The sequence below is a fragment of the Prunus persica genome, chromosome G4, assembly GCF_000346465.2.
Source record: "Prunus persica cultivar Lovell chromosome G4, Prunus_persica_NCBIv2, whole genome shotgun sequence".
Taxonomy (NCBI): Eukaryota; Viridiplantae; Streptophyta; class Magnoliopsida; order Rosales; family Rosaceae; genus Prunus; species Prunus persica.
In genome coordinates this window covers 5,923,873-5,939,023 of record NC_034012.1, presented here as the reverse complement: position 1 = coordinate 5,939,023, position 15,151 = coordinate 5,923,873, and the positions used below count along the sequence as shown (strand labels likewise).

Below are 15,151 nucleotides of genomic sequence, written 5' to 3'. Positions count from 1 at the left end.
ACGTAAAATACCATTTCGGAAAGGGAACGACGCCACGAGTCAAACTCACAGCTTTGCTGTGATGTACAATGGATTTTGGCATTCTGAGGTCGTTTGGCCTTCCAAAACTGCATTCAAAGTTTCGTAATTAATTCTCCGAATAAATTCTATTTTTCAGTTTTAATGTAATAACTCCCCTAGCAGTTCAAGGGTTGAGAGTTGTGTATTTAGACAGGTTTGTCTGACGTTTCTGATTATCTCATATTTTAATAAAATTATCCCAAGAGAATTCCTCTTAATTTCTGGTGGAATCCAGATTTCTTGTTACTCAAGGTTTCGCTTGAAACCTTTGTTGCTTGTGCTGCGTCAGCTATGGATTCTTTTGAGGAAGAAAATCAATCAATGATGAGTGTAAAGTGACATGTTTTTATCGACTGGTGAGTGTAAAGTGGCATGTTTTTATTGCAAGAGAGCAGACTTGAACGGTGAAGCAGGTTTTAAAGAAGTGATCACGAATGGCGACCCCTGAAGCACAGCAACAAAGCCGACATATCGCTGCTGAGACAGCGTGTGCCGGAACAACAGTGCTTAGGGCCAAATCAGATTGCAGGGGCTGCTTTGCTCATACGGTGGAAGTTATTACAGATGGACAAGATTTGTTCCTTGAAGTTCAGTCTCTTGATCTTTGGACTGAATGCTACTTCACTACCAGAGTGCCCCAGGGAGTGTTTGGAAACTTGGAAAAAGTTTGTGCTTTCCTTTGGAACCAACGTCTGGCTGTTGCTGATATACCAGGGGAAGCCCTTAATGTGTTGGTTTTCGAAGATGCGGGAGCTAGGAGCCAGGCGCCAGGCGCCAGGCATGTAGCCCATTTTTTATATTATACATCGTATAGCCGTGCGGCTATACTATTTTTGACATGGCTAAAATGGGCTGAGGCCGAGCGGGTGTTTTGGATTATAGCCGAGCGGCTATGCTACGGTTTTTATTAAAAATAATATAGCCGTCCGGCTCTACTATTTTTACACTTGTGATGCCGGCGGACCTATTTTTTAATAATAGTATAGCCGTACGGCTATACTGCCGTGCGGCTATACACGAGGCTTTTAAAAAATAAAAAGAGTATAGCCGCGCGGCTATACTAAGCGAAGACATCGGCCAAGCGCGCGCACCTCAAAAAGAGTCGTGCAGTTATGGTCATCGCCGCATAAAGCAGGGAAAAAAAAAAATTGAAAAAAGGGCCAGGGTCCCCACGTCGTCGTTTAAGAATATCTGCGTGGCTCCACCAGCGTAAAGCCAAAAACTCTGAACAAATTCATTCACCGCTCTCGAGAAGCCACGGCGCGACACCTCTCTCTCTCTCTCTCTCTCTCTCTCTCTCTCTGTAGGTTTGTATTGTATTCATATATATTCTGCTATTTTCTCGCTACTATTTCTCCGGGTTCTTTTTCTTAAATTCAAATTTTCAATGCTGCTTGTTTTTGCTTTCTGTTTCAATCCATAGCCTTTTTTTTCTCCTGGTCCAGATCTCTCTTTGCGCTTGTGTTTGCTTGACGTTCTGTTTGATATCGTAAATTCTTTACCGATAAAGTTTATCTAATTTGCTGTGTGTATGTGTGTATATACGTGTTATATAATATATATATATATGTCAGATAAAAATAAATTTGTGGAATTATTATTTGTCAGAAAAAATGGCATTTTAGTGATAAGAAATAGTTCCTAACTGTACCTCCTTCAATCTTTTATTTTTGGAAAAAGTTATGATAATAATTTTCTGAAGATTCTTAGTTTTTCGGGGTATGCAAGTTGAGGAAATTTTGTGCTTGATAGACTAGGTTTACTGCAAGAGGAGGAGAAAGGGAGAATATGTGCATGCATTTTCTATTGGAATGAAAGTGGTATAGAAACAAACTGATTATATGAATGTTTGGAATATTTTCGGTGTCATATGTTTATTGCAGTAGTTTTTCTCAGTCCTGGTGTACAACCGGTCTGACACAAAATATGTTTGATTATGGAAAATTTGGATTAAACACCTCACTGTCAGGACTTATATCCTTGTGCTAAACCCTTTTCAATTTTGTACTTAACCCAGTTTTGAATTTCTAAATTACCTGAGTAAGCAATAGTTATGGTTCCCATGATTAGTGAATTTGACAGCCTTTTGCTAAGAACAATTATGGAGTCAGACGAGGAGCAGGATACTTTTCATGGAGTTTATCCCGAATCCGGTGCAATTTTCATGTCAAGCAGTGTAACAAAAAATGAGTGTTTTAGACGAAGACTGTTTGGCCTTCCATCTGCAAAAGGCCACTTTGTTGAGCAGGTTAAAAGAGGAATGATTTTGTTTCTGTTTGAATATGAGAGGAGAGAACTTCATGGTGTTTTTCAGGCATGCTCTGATGGGACAATGAACATTTCCCCTCGTGCATATAAGTCATCAGGAAATCAGTTTCCTGCACAGGTACCGTATGACTAATGTATGGTCATATCCTGTCATCATATATGCCCTTAAATATTTTAGCTGGGAGAAGGCTTTTGTGCTTTTGTTTACCTTCAGTTATCTAGTGTTTCCTTTATGTTTTGGTTTATGACAATCTGATTGATTCTTGTTATTCATTTATCCAGGTAAAAGTCAAACAAATATGGTGTTGTCATCCACTTCACGAATCTGAATTCAGTGATGCAATCAAAGAAAACTATTTTTCTAAATGGAAGTTCAATTTTGGTCTTTCCAAAGCTCAGGTATTCTTCTTTCCCATTCATTCAGACCCTTATGGGATTAAGAATCACCTTCTTGAAGTATTGTATCATGGATATTTGTAGGTTCGAAGGCTTCTAACATTGTTCAGTCCACGAAAGGTAGAAGATCAATGGCCTCCAAGAGAATTAGCGAGAAGTAAAGAATCAAGCCCAGTGTATGCTACTGCTAAAGTCAGGGAAGTCGATGAAGGCAGGTCTGTATTGAATGATAAGGTAAACAATGAGCTTGATGCTGACAACAATACAGAGCCAATGATGACTCAGTATATGGGGACCTCCTTTGAGAATGTTGGAAGAGAAGATGGTGGCAGGCTGGAAAGTGATAAAGTAGACAATAAGGGTGGGGAGATCGTACAGAGTGCGAATTTTGGGCGCTTTCTGGATAAAGTTGGAATGTACAAGAGGGCACAGAATGAACTTAATGTGGATATTGAACATGTGGCATCCATGTCAACAGAGTATCCAAAGTTGAGTAAATCTGGATTAGGTGATGGTGCCATGGTAATGCAGGGAACGGCAGCAAACGTCAATTACTTGGATGTTGAGATTGGGCCAGCTACATCAACAGAAAATCTTGGCTATCCTTTTGAAAAAGTTAGAATTGATGATGATTCCAGGTTTTTAATGAGTGGTAAGTTGCAAATTGGAAATAGTGGAGGTAATGGTTTTCGGCCAGCTATTTCATCTGAGTACCCTGCTTTCTTTCAGTCTAGTCTGGATACACCTGTCCGTCCGGGCATGCCTGTTCAAGAAGCAGGTTCTTTGATTCAAGGTCAAACTAGATCAACCTCCACTGTTAGCCATCAAATGGAGCTGCAAATCACTAGCCATTCTTATACAGCATCCTACGGAGATGCGATTGTCACCAGCACTCTTCCCTATGATCCTGATGCTCTTACTCTGAACCATCCATGCTCACCGTCACCATCGACGGTGGTCAATCACAGTTCAAATTCTGTTCAAGATTGTTATGACCAAGCTGGCATTCCTTCCTTGAGAAATCAGGCATATCCTTTGTATACTGAGCCAAACACAACAAATCGAAGCTTAGGTGACATTTCTAAGTTTGTTGTTCGTGTCCCATTCACAGCACCTGACCATTATGAGCGCTCATGTCACGGGAACATCATGCCTTTTCCAGGGACGGCATACTCTGAAGAAATGGCTTTAGAATCCACTGGAAAAAATAGTTATGGAGAACCATTTTTGAAGCCTTCTTTAGCATCTGAAACTTTATCAGAAATTGGAAGTAATCAGAGGGAAATCAAGAGCCCTTCATCTTATCCTTCCTTTGTGATTGATCATGGACATTCTGTTGCATCACAAGACAAAATTGACCATGAAATAGCACATAAGGTGAAATTCAAACAATTCACTTCTAGTGTAACTTCACCAGAGGAGCTTGAGTGCCAGTTACAACGCCGCGTTCATCCTGGTGATCGGGGCAGTGTGGACCACCATGAGCATAAATCTTTTGATCCTGATCTCAAGTCTTTTGAAACTTCTGAAGGAAGGAGTTCTGATCTTGTGAATAACAGAAGTGTGTTTTCTCGTTTGTGTTTGAATTCAGATAAGCATGTCAAAAAGAATAGTACAGATGCTGCATATGAGGAAAATGATAAGGATTCATCGGTGGATGAAGTCATGTCAATGGTGAGCAAGAGTCTCTACGACTGGGTGAAGTCAAAAAAATCTAAACCACCTACTAGACGACATGATGTAGAGAAGTTTAAGAATAAAAAGCAGACCACAGTACACTCTGAGTTGGATAGTAATTACTTGGAAATGATTTCAGATAAGTCAAACATGATTTCTGCTACACCCACTGAAGATAAAGATGATCAAAGGAGTGAAGAGATACCATTTGTGGATTTTAAGCGGCGGAGCAAATTGCGGAAATTTAATGGTGATGACAAAGCTAGAGCGAATGATGAAAGTGCAGGAAGTGATGGAGTCTTGGGTGGGCAGCACAAGAGAAGGAAGCTGATCAGGCCAAACTTCAGTGACAACGAGCCACTTGATGATAAAAGGAAAATTGCAAACACTTCTCTGATTGTACAAGTATCGTCAAAAGAGCCTCTTCATGATGTTGGCAGCCCAATTGCTAGCCTTGCAAATAATCCTAACATTCAGAATGACCTTGAGTATAAGGATCCTATTTTTAACAAATCGCCTCAAGATTGTTATGAGAACAGTCAGTTCACTGTGAAGGAGTCAGCCCTGCAAATACCTAAACCAAATTCTGGAACAGCAAATGAATTTTCTGTATTTGAATGTAGCAGAGGCAATGAACTGGAGTTGCTTCCAAGAGTCGAACTTTGTCTAAACAATGCTGATCTTAGCATCGGTAATGTAGGCAGCTCAAGGAATCTGCACTCTGAGTTGGAAAGAGTGGCCAAAGAAGTTGCAATTTGTGTAGATGCTGGTATAGGTAATAACCACCACGGATCCAATGATATACAGTCTGAGGCATCTCTTAACACTGATGGTTGCTTCGACAAACAAGAACCATCTCAAGAGCACAGATCCAGTAAACTGTCTGAGGCATCTTTTGGCACTGCCGGTCGCCTCAACAAGCCAAAACCTTCTCAGGAAGTTCGGGACCTGAATGTCCAATTTGGAGAGAGACTTTTTATACTTAGTAATGGTCTCAAAAACTTTGAACGTGATGCTTCTAAGCATGTGGGTGAAAAGAGGGATGTTCTTCCAATCAGCAGGGGTATTGTTTGCAAAAGTTCTGACATTGGTACTTCTGAGAATGTGGAAGAGAGGAAGGATGTTCTTCTAAGCAGTCGTAGAGTCAGAAAAGGCGAACTCAGGAGAGCCTACGACCGCTGTGAAACTGATACTTCTAAGCATGTGGTCGATAGAAAGGATGTTCTTCCAATCAGCGGCTGTAGCAAAAGCTCTGACACTGATACCTCTGAGTCTGTGGAAGATAGGAAGGATGTTATTCAAAGCAGTGACGGAGTCAGAAAATGTGAACTCAAGACAACCTACGACCGCTCTGAAATTGATACTTCTAAGCATGTGAGCAGTCAGAAAGATGCTATTCCAATCAACGGTGGTAATGTATGCAAAAGCTCTGACATTGGTACCGCTTTGAATGTGGAAGACAGGGAGGGTGCTCTTCAAAGCAGTGGCGGAATTAGAAACTCTGAACTTAAGACAGCCCACAACCAAAATACAAGATTAACTCGTGATTTTGAGTTTGATGATGCTTCTGCAAGTGTTGACAGTGAAAGAGAAAACAAGAGGCTGTGGAGTATTTTAACCTCCAGGTTGAATAATCTGAAGAATGCTCAACAACAGTGACAAGCTCCTGGATTTTGGTCGATGCAATTTTTGCTTAGGCTCTCTGATCTTGGTTATGAATTCAAGTACTTTTTTTTGGATATGTTGACTGGAATTTTAACTTTCAAGTAGTCGTCGGGTGTGTCTGGTGGTTTTGTGGGTGACGATGACTTCAAAATGAACGTTGTCAATCTGCTAGTTTTGAGGGCTCACCTCAATCTTGCGCTTTGGCAGGAAATACGAAATTCAATCTCGATGTTATTAATGAATATATATCTAATGCTTATGGTGCCGTACAATGTATGAGCTAATATGACTGCTCTTATACCCACAGTTTCAATTTTGAGAACAGTCCATCTCCATGTGTGTTTTTACTTGTTGCAGAAGTTTTCAAGCGTAGGAAGACTTTAAACTAGTTGAAGAAAAAAAGAAAGGAATGCTCAGAAATTGGGTATGTGAGGGGTGCGCACAAAACCACCATAATTGTTCAAACTGGTCAAATGAAATCAATCCAAGCGATTTAGGTTCGATTTTTACATTAAAAAAAATATAATCTTAGATTGAACCAAATCAAAATGCAATTAGATTAGTTTCGTTTGGTTTGAGACTTGGCTTTTCTCTTGGTTACTATGTTTCATCTACAATGTTGATATCTATTTCTTCATCTTCAATAGTAAAGAGTTTTGTCAATTATTGTTAAATTTGCAGTATCAACTTCTCTTTGATATATGTAACAAAATATAGAATGTTTGCATAATTGTTTGGGTAGGGAAATGAACGACCAAATCGTCGACATTAATTTGATTCGATTGTGCTACTAGTTTGAGGTCTAAATCTAACCAAAACAAGATAAAGAAAAAAATAAATTAATGGCACAGGAAGAAAATAAAATTTGTGTTTTTATTTTGGCGGAAAATAGTAGGAACAGAGATCAAAATATTAACTGGATTTTGCTCTAACCCACCAAAAGGTGACATTTTTGAACAATTTCCTTGATTGTATTACTGAAAAAGACTGCAATTGTGAAAGCGGGCAGTTAGTTGCTCTCTCTCTCTCTCTCTCTCTCTCTCTCACACACTCCTCTGCCCTCTTCCGATGACACCCAAACCTCGCAACCCCAAAACGGAACCAAAATGCTGAGAAGCATTCGGTCCCGACGGCCCCACCGACCCCGTTACGGCGTTTACATCTGCGCCGTTATCTCCGCCTTCCTCCTCCTCCTCTCCGTCTCTCTCCTCTACACTCGCCTCTCCCACTCCGAATCTCACCACTTCCACTACCGCCACCAGAACCCCAATGCTCAATACGGCGACGTTTCTCTCACCAACCCCCTCATCTCCGACGAGCTGAACGACGGCGTTTCCATCGCCACTGAGGACAAGATCGACGAGCTCGATGACGTCGTAGAAGAGACACCTAAAGACGAGGAAGTGGAGGACGAGGAGGATCCGCAATCCGACATTTCTCAGTCGAAGGTTTCTGGGTATGTATTTGATCATGTAACTGGGGTTATTAGGAGGGGTTTCAATAAGCGTAAAATTGAGGATTGGGACGAGGATTACAATGGGTTTACTGCGGGATTGGGTGCACTAGATAAGAGTAAGGTCGCGTTTGGATCTGATGATGTGCCTGTGGATATGGAGGTGCGGAGGAGGATGAGTGAGGTTGTGGGCATTGAGGACGCGCTTTTGTTGAAGGTGGGAAGGAAGGTTTCGCCGTTGAGAGAAGGCTGGGGAGAGTGGTTTGATAAAAAAGGCGACTTTTTGAGGAGGGATAGGATGTTTAAGTCCAATCTGGAGATGTTGAACCCTTTGCACAATCCAATGCTGCAAGACCCTGATGCGTTTGGCGTTACTGGGTTGACTAGGGGTGATAAGGTGTTGCAGAAATGGTGGTTGAATCACTTTAAGAAGGTCCCATTTACCGGGAAGAAGCAGTTGGGAATTTCAAGCAGGGCCCGAGAAGTGAAGCTTTATGAAAATGGCGGTGAGGGTGGGAAAAAGGGGAGTAGTAGTGGAGATGGTGTTGTGAATGTAAGTGGAATAGGTTTAGGAACAGAGCTTGATGAAAATGAGAATGATAGGAAGGCCGGTAAGGATTTGAATTCTGGTGCAAATGGAAAATCTAATACGGATAGAAATTTATCCTATATGAGTAATGCGACTGATAAAGAGATTGGGAACACTGTTGAACAAATTAGTGATTCTGATCAAGTGGGTGGCTTCAAGGATGAGTTTTCAGGTGTTATATATGCAGATGGCAAGAGATGGGGTTACTATCCCGGTTTGAGTCCCTTTTTATCATTCTCGGATTTTGTAGATACATTTTTCAGGAAGGGGAAATGTAATATGAGGGTGTTTATGGTGTGGAATTCTCCGCCTTGGATGTATAGTGTTCGACAGCAGCGGGGACTTGAGAGTTTACTCTCCCATCATCGAGATGCCTGTGTTCTAGTGTTTTCTGAGACAATTGAGCTTGATTTCTTTAAAGATAACTTTGTAAAGGACGGGTAATTTCTCGAAATTTGCTTATTTTAATACATTTATTTGTTGATATGCTAATCTACATTTTGTACTGAGGCAATTCTTTTTCAATAGTTACAAAGTTGCTGTTGCAATGCCAAACCTTGATGAATTACTAAAGGATACTCCGACCCACATATTTGCTTCTGCCTGGTTTGAATGGAGAAAGACGAAGTATTATGCTACTCATTACAGTGAGCTTGTCCGCCTTGCTGCTCTCTACAAGTAAGCTTGTTTAGTTGCGTAGACATCTTTATACGGAGTAGTGAGTTTTTTGACACCACTTGTGACTGTTGTGAACTTTTTTATTTGGTACAGTATTGGTAAACATGCACAAAAACATATCTATAGTCATAGATCTAGAACTTATGTGGGCATTACTGATCATATTTCTGAAGAGAATGCATGAGTAATCAAAGTTTTAAAATTTTTTATTTTAACAAAGCTGTGTACTAAAAATATAGTCGCACAAGGGAAGTTAACTAATTTCTTTCCCCTGTTTTGGAGTGTGGAGGGAAAATATGAAATGTTTTGTCTGCAAGATATCATCCCTCCAAATTATTCGGAAAATTTCATTCCCCTTGCTCCATTCCACTTCCATAAATTTTTTTTTGACAAATAAATTTTAAGTCAGTTACAGAGATGTCATATTGTATTTGCTTAGGTGGTTGAGTTTTATAAGACTGCAACTTTTGTTAAGATGAGAAGTTCAATTTTAACGCAACACAAGATGAGTTAATTTGCCTGCTGAACAGCTCTTGGAATACTTGATGTGTGTGTTAAATTTATATTTTCTATGAATTGAGTATGGCCATTACCTTCCTTTCTGATATTATCAAGTAAGCATGTGTAGGCTACCTTGAATAGGATAGTACACGATACATAACTTCAACATTTTTCTGTTGAGGGTAAATATCAATCTAACTTCAGTTATTCGTTTTCTGTTGCATTTCCAGATATGGCGGAATATATCTTGATTCTGATATCATAGTCCTGAAGCCATTATCTTCACTTCGCAATTCTGTTGGTAAAGAGGATCAACTTGCTGCAAGTTCTTTGAATGGTGCTGTTATGGCATTTGAGAGGAACAGGTATTAAAATACTATATCGGGCAAAATCATTTTGAATTGGACTAATTATATTAAATATTTTTATGGTGATGTTCTTTTGCATTCTTGGGTTCAGTAAGTAGCTTTTATGGGTACATTGTCTAGAGTTCACTCATAATGCTTTCCCTTCACCTCATCTATCCTATTGGTTTAGGAATTCATAAGCAGGAGCCATGGCTTTCTAGAATTTCTTTTTCACATTGCACTGAGCCAATAAATTTTTCTATTAATGTTCTGGGGGGAGACATTAAACGTTTTGGTGGATATTAAGTGGCATTGTTTAATACAGTTACATTTGTGTGTGTGCACTGGGCTATATGTTCATGTGTATTTAGTTACTATTCATCTTATGCATCTCAAAATTGTTGATGAACTGCAAAACCTTTATTGAAAATACTCTGGAGAAACAGAGTCCAGGGTTAGAAGATATTTGCATTTAAAATTAAGAAATTGAGTCATACTTCGCAATTTTTAATGGCATTTTATGTCTCCGTTTATTAACTTTTTTGTTTATATAATTTTGAGTGGCACTGTTGGGGAGGATTTTGAACTACTATATCGAATTGTGTGAAAAAAGTTTGGATTTGAGATTTTTTTTCACGTTTGCATGCAGTCCCTTCATAATGGAGTGCTTGAAAGATTTTTATATGACATATGATGATACTCGTTTGAGATGGAATGGGGCTGATCTGTTGTCAAGAGTTGCACGAAGGTTTTTGGGCGTTCGTAATAAATCAGTTAGACAGCTGCAGTTGAAAGTGCAACCTTCTTTCATCTTTTTCCCAATTACTCCTCAGAATATCTCAAGGTAATCTTCTGGTTAATTTTCTTCAAAGCTGGATGAGTGTTGCAGGGTGTGCTGTGAGAGTGAATTGATCTGTGAAAATTCACTGTAGATCACCAATCACATCCCACAGCAGTCCTGCAACATTCATCCCTCATTGGAGAACACCCCTGACGTTCTGATTTCTTGCTCCTTTTATGCCTTATATGGATGCATGTGGTGTGGGTGCATTTTGCTCGTATAATTTTTTGAGTATGTGTGCTACTTTTTTCTTTTCAGTTTGTCTTTGAGTTCTTATGGTGTCATTTTTATTCAAATACCACTATTAGGAAGTTTCTTTTTCATAAGAGCTAAACTATTAACAAGGGTGTTTCTTTAAAGAAGATCAAGTACAGTAAATCACGCAATGCTACTATTCTGAAACTAATAAAGCTACCTCAGAAGGCATGCTGTCCACCCATATTATCTTTGAATTAACAGTTCCTTTCTTAGCTAGATCTCCTATTTAGCTGGCAAGCGAATCATACGGTCATGAATGGTCAAGAGCTCCATTGCTTTTTCATAGAAGATAAGCCAAAGTGAGAAGTTCTAAGATTAGTTAGTTTATTTGTATCAATGGTTAATGCTCAATAGTTTATAGAAGGCAGGTAACAGGTGTTATGATTATGGTACTGTTAGCTTTGACCGAACGCAAGTTTGATTTGTCTTTTCACTCACTGATAGCATGCAAGTTTGGGCAAAGCATGCACATGCATCAAGGGTGACTGTTTTTGTTCACGCACTTGATAAATTGCCTTGGTTAGTGAGCTGGGAAACTCAATTTCTTCAAGCATTTTTGTAACTTCCTACATGCCGGATGGGCAAAGGCTATGTGGGCTAAAGAGTTCTGTAATCATTGGAAAAATCAAATACTCTTCAACATTTTTTGCTTTTATTTAGCAGTTTGTCATTTCTGGTTTACAAATCTCCCATGGCACTTTCCTCCTTTATGAATTAACCCAATTGAATTCAAACAGATATTTCACTGCACCGACAACAGAGACTGAAAAAGCTGAACAAGATGCTCTGTTCAGAAAGATTCTAAATGAATCGTTGACATTCCATTTTTGGAACAGCTTGACATCTTCTCTCATTCCAGAGCTAGAGAGCCTTGCTACCAGGCTTATTGACCATGCTTGTATCCGATGCACTGATGTTTTATGAATTCACTTGATTCCTCTATTTGGTCAATACTGGAGGTCTAGATAACATCCAAGCTATTACACTTCTGGCTGATGATTAAAAGATGGGTGTTGACCTGCATTGGTGATCTGACTGTAGCTTGGGGACATGAAAGCGCAAGCCCGTTGTTGTGGTTCTTGGATCGTGTATCTTCTTTGTATGCTCATGATAAAAAATAATAAAAAAAAGAAGGGGTTTTTTTCCTTTAAATTAAAAAGAAAAAAGAGTTGGAGTTGCTTAGGTGGCTTTTTTTTGTTAAATCATTAGTGTATACCATTCTTCTTCGTAGTGTAGAGTATCTCTGATCAAAGGTTTAAAATGCTATATTTGTTTATGATAGTGGTTCGGCAAATCATTCACCTGTATTAAAAGAGACAATTTGTTACTTGTCCACATGGAAATATAGAAAGATGCCTTATTCTTTATTTATTTTCCCATGATTCTCTCTCTCTCACTGCACAGTGATGCAATGTGTTCTTGCTGATGCCTTCATATTTAAGCATGGATTCCTTGAAATTGTCCAAGCTTGCAATATACAAACCACGTGTGCGCTCAGCATACTTGATGGTTCCTCCCAGAAACAACAGGATTGTTTTGTTGGTGGGAAATGATTGAATGAAGACATTATGCATGGCAGCTATTACTTGGAATATGAGGCGAAGAAAATGCCTTGGCCACAGCGTGTTATCTTCAAGAGCAAACACAGTAATGGTGTAACAAGAGAATTGGAGGCCAAAATGCCAAAAGATCCTCATTGTTATTGCCTGGACCTCGCCCATCGCCTTGGTCTGGGCAGTTTTTTTTTCAGATTTTTTTTTTTCCTGACTTGAAAGAAAACTAAACTCACGCTGTCGCCTCCACCAAATTCAAGAAAATCAAGCTCTTTAATTACCAGAATATCTCGCTTGGATAAGAACCGATTCAGGTAGTTAGTGGGAAGGTATAGTATGAAAGGTTGGAAGGAAGGTTGCAAGAATATTGTGCCTGATAAATTATGACAAGTTAAGACCAATATGCATGAACAGAGAGAGATTAACTGAAGAAACAGAGCTCACAGGTATTCTTTTTCTTTTTTTTTCCTTCTTCTATTTCATTTTTTACCTGCAAAAACAGTGAAATGGCTTCGAGGCAAAATGCATAGTAGAAATCTGAGTCTTTTGAGCAGCTTTGATTGAGACTCAGTCTGCGTTTTTCCACACACCATTCTCATCACATGGGATGAGACTGAGTTTAGGGCACTTGACTATCTCCAAGAAGGTCAGGCCTGGAAACAACTTCAATCCATCTGCAACTTTTCCAACAACTTCAATCCATCTGCAACTTTTCCAACAACTTCAAGCGCACCATTTGCACAACCCATTTGCATTGTTTCCCGTGACACAGATTTGAGAGCCATCATCAATGGAGGCTTGTTGGTATTGTCATAAAGTCTTGACCATGATATGGATAAAGATGAGCCAAAAACAGCCCTTTTACAAATGTACATAAACTTATTTATTCATGCTGCTGCAATTGCTAAATACTGCCTGCATTTACATGGGTACTGTATTCTACAACATCAGCAATATAATGCACACAGAAAAACGTAGCTATAGATTGAACAAACAAAGCATAATAAAAGCCCTTTAGTCTTCATGAAAACCGCATTAATTCCCAACAAATCAAGCAATTCCAATCCCTTTAACATTACATGGGCCCAACCTTGATTCATTTGATTACATGTTTCTCCTTCCTCTAACTGGCCCTCTCTGCCTTTTCTCTTTAGAAACATAAAGAGCAAGGAGGTGGTGGAAAGAGATCATAAGCAATTATGCCTAAGCATTGATTAGTTAAGCACAGTGTTCCTAGTCCATGGCATTGGGACCAAAGCATCTTCTTTTCACAGGGCTCCATACCCATTGCACCAAGAACTTCCTTCCTTTCACCCCATTCACATTAAACCCATTTCCCCATTTGTCCTTTGACACTACACCAACATACCCTCCACCCCCACCACTCCCATAAACACCCATACACAAATCTGCAATTTCTGTTGGTGCAGTTGGGTCATCACCTGCATACCATGCATTCACAAGTGGGTTACTTGAAACCTCTGCTAGCTCATGAGCTATCACGCTGATCATCCCGTCAGCACCGGCATCCCCATTCGGTGCACGCATAATGTTGTTGCCGCCATTTGTGCTTGGCGGTGGCTTGCCTGAATACTTAGGCCAGGCAAAAGGGTAAGCACACACCCCTGGACACTGAGTGCCACTATTACCAACCCAAGCATAAGGAACAGTGACACCAACAATGGTTGGAAATGTGAAGTAGTGAAAACCACAAACTGCCCTGCAGAAATCTTGAACTCTAACATCAGGAGATGACAAAACTAAGTAGAGGCCATTGTGAGGATTGAGAGGTAAAGCTCTTGGATATGGTGAAGTGACAGCATATTTTATGATGGATTGCATTGATAAACGGCTGAGATAGTTGCCATGGGAGTAGGCAGAGTCATAGAACTCTCCAGAGAGAGCAATGCTTCTGGTGATGTTTGATCCAGTTTGATCAGTGTAGAGCCTCACAGTGCTCCACCAATCAGCAACAGAAGGGTAAGGGACAGGAGAAGAAAGAGAATAGATGAAATCTCTAATTGTGGATTGGTGTGTTGGGTTCCATTTGCCATACCAAATTATGTAAAGGTTGATGGGAGAAGTAAGGACAGGACCCATGTGGTACTGAAGGTCCACCAGATCAGAAGATCCCTCATAGTTCTTGGCCTGGTTGAATTCCCTGTTTTGGCTCCATGAATGAGCCAGAGTAGCAGAGAAAACAAAGCAAGCAAGAAAGAAGAAATTGCAATGCAGCTTTTGCATCTTGATTTTCTTTTTGAATGGTCTTGTGTGTTTGTGGGTGGTGGTGACAGAGGGAGCTTCTTATAGACAGAAACCAAGGAAAGTAAATGGGGTGGGTGAGATTCTTCTTTATAATTTGCTTGTGGTTTGCATGTTTACATGATAATTTCAAGTCCTTGTCTACTTTTTAATGATAACTATGTTGTGTTTCCCCTTTTCTTTTTTCTGTTTCTTTTATTATAAAAAACTCTTTAATATTCTTATTATTATCATATTTGAATAAAGGTGTTATGCTAACCAGCCTTTCAATGTGTAATTGTTCCATGCTACTCTTATGGTAGGAGATTGGGATCATACAAGACAAGCAACTGTTTCTTTATCCCCAAAACAGTTATGGCACAAGTTTTTATATAATTTATGATTCTCTCTCTCTTTCTTAGATTTTTATTTTCTTTTCCTCTGCCACCTCTCTTGAATTGCTCAAGTTTTAAATGCCTAGATGCTAATGAAATGCTAGTTTATTGTTCTTCCATGTAATATAATTCTCTGTATGCTGAAAAACTTGGTTATTGTCAAACTTCAACTCATTTTAATACTCAAATTTATATTTTAGCAGTTTGCAATATATATTCTCTTTTTTTC

At 39.5% G+C, this 15,151-nt stretch overlaps 3 protein-coding genes across 5 annotated transcripts; 2 read left to right on the top strand and 1 right to left on the bottom strand.

The window, feature by feature from the left end:
- On the top strand, window positions 1,034-6,350 carry LOC18779826. Of its 3 annotated transcripts, XM_020562069.1 has the most exons (4): window positions 1,034-1,367; window positions 2,131-2,446; window positions 2,611-2,727; window positions 2,809-6,350. In XM_020562069.1, the coding sequence occupies exons 2-4, from the start codon at window positions 2,162-2,164 to the stop codon at window positions 6,058-6,060; spliced, it is 3,654 nt and encodes a 1,217-aa protein (XP_020417658.1). In that variant the 5' UTR covers window positions 1,034-1,367; window positions 2,131-2,161; the 3' UTR covers window positions 6,061-6,350. The 3 variants fall into 3 exon arrangements, with proteins under 3 accessions (XP_020417658.1, XP_020417657.1, XP_020417659.1); XM_020562068.1 differs by having other exon boundaries at window positions 1,035-2,446; XM_020562070.1 differs by lacking the exon at window positions 1,034-1,367 and having other exon boundaries at window positions 2,386-2,462.
- Window positions 6,959-12,104, top strand: LOC18779931 (uncharacterized protein At4g19900). Its single transcript, XM_007214568.2, has 5 exons — window positions 6,959-8,548; window positions 8,637-8,786; window positions 9,518-9,652; window positions 10,284-10,478; window positions 11,471-12,104. The coding sequence occupies exons 1-5, from the start codon at window positions 7,173-7,175 to the stop codon at window positions 11,655-11,657; spliced, it is 2,043 nt and encodes a 680-aa protein (XP_007214630.2). The 5' UTR covers window positions 6,959-7,172; the 3' UTR covers window positions 11,658-12,104.
- LOC18781357 (protein EXORDIUM-like 7) lies at window positions 13,094-14,867 on the bottom strand. Its single transcript, XM_007211505.2, has one exon. The coding sequence runs from the start codon at window positions 14,528-14,530 to the stop codon at window positions 13,520-13,522; it is 1,011 nt and encodes a 336-aa protein (XP_007211567.1). The 5' UTR covers window positions 14,531-14,867; the 3' UTR covers window positions 13,094-13,519.

Bases quoted from the DNA above. Each gene is read 5' to 3' on its own strand.
- LOC18779826 (XM_020562068.1), top strand. From the start codon at position 2,114: ATGGTTCCCATGATTAGTGAATTTGACAGCCTTTTGCTAAGAACAATT. The intron at 2,447-2,610 runs GTACCGTATGAC...TCATTTATCCAG, and splicing joins GAAATCAGTTTCCTGCACAG to GTAAAAGTCAAACAAATATG. The intron at 2,728-2,808 runs GTATTCTTCTTT...GGATATTTGTAG, and splicing joins TTGGTCTTTCCAAAGCTCAG to GTTCGAAGGCTTCTAACATT.
- LOC18779931 (XM_007214568.2), top strand. From the start codon at position 7,173: ATGCTGAGAAGCATTCGGTCCCGACGGCCCCACCGACCCCGTTACGGC. The intron at 8,787-9,517 runs GTAAGCTTGTTT...TTGCATTTCCAG, and splicing joins CGCCTTGCTGCTCTCTACAA to ATATGGCGGAATATATCTTG. The intron at 10,479-11,470 runs GTAATCTTCTGG...GAATTCAAACAG, and splicing joins ACTCCTCAGAATATCTCAAG to ATATTTCACTGCACCGACAA.
- LOC18781357 (XM_007211505.2), bottom strand. From the start codon at position 14,530: ATGCAAAAGCTGCATTGCAATTTCTTCTTTCTTGCTTGCTTTGTTTTC.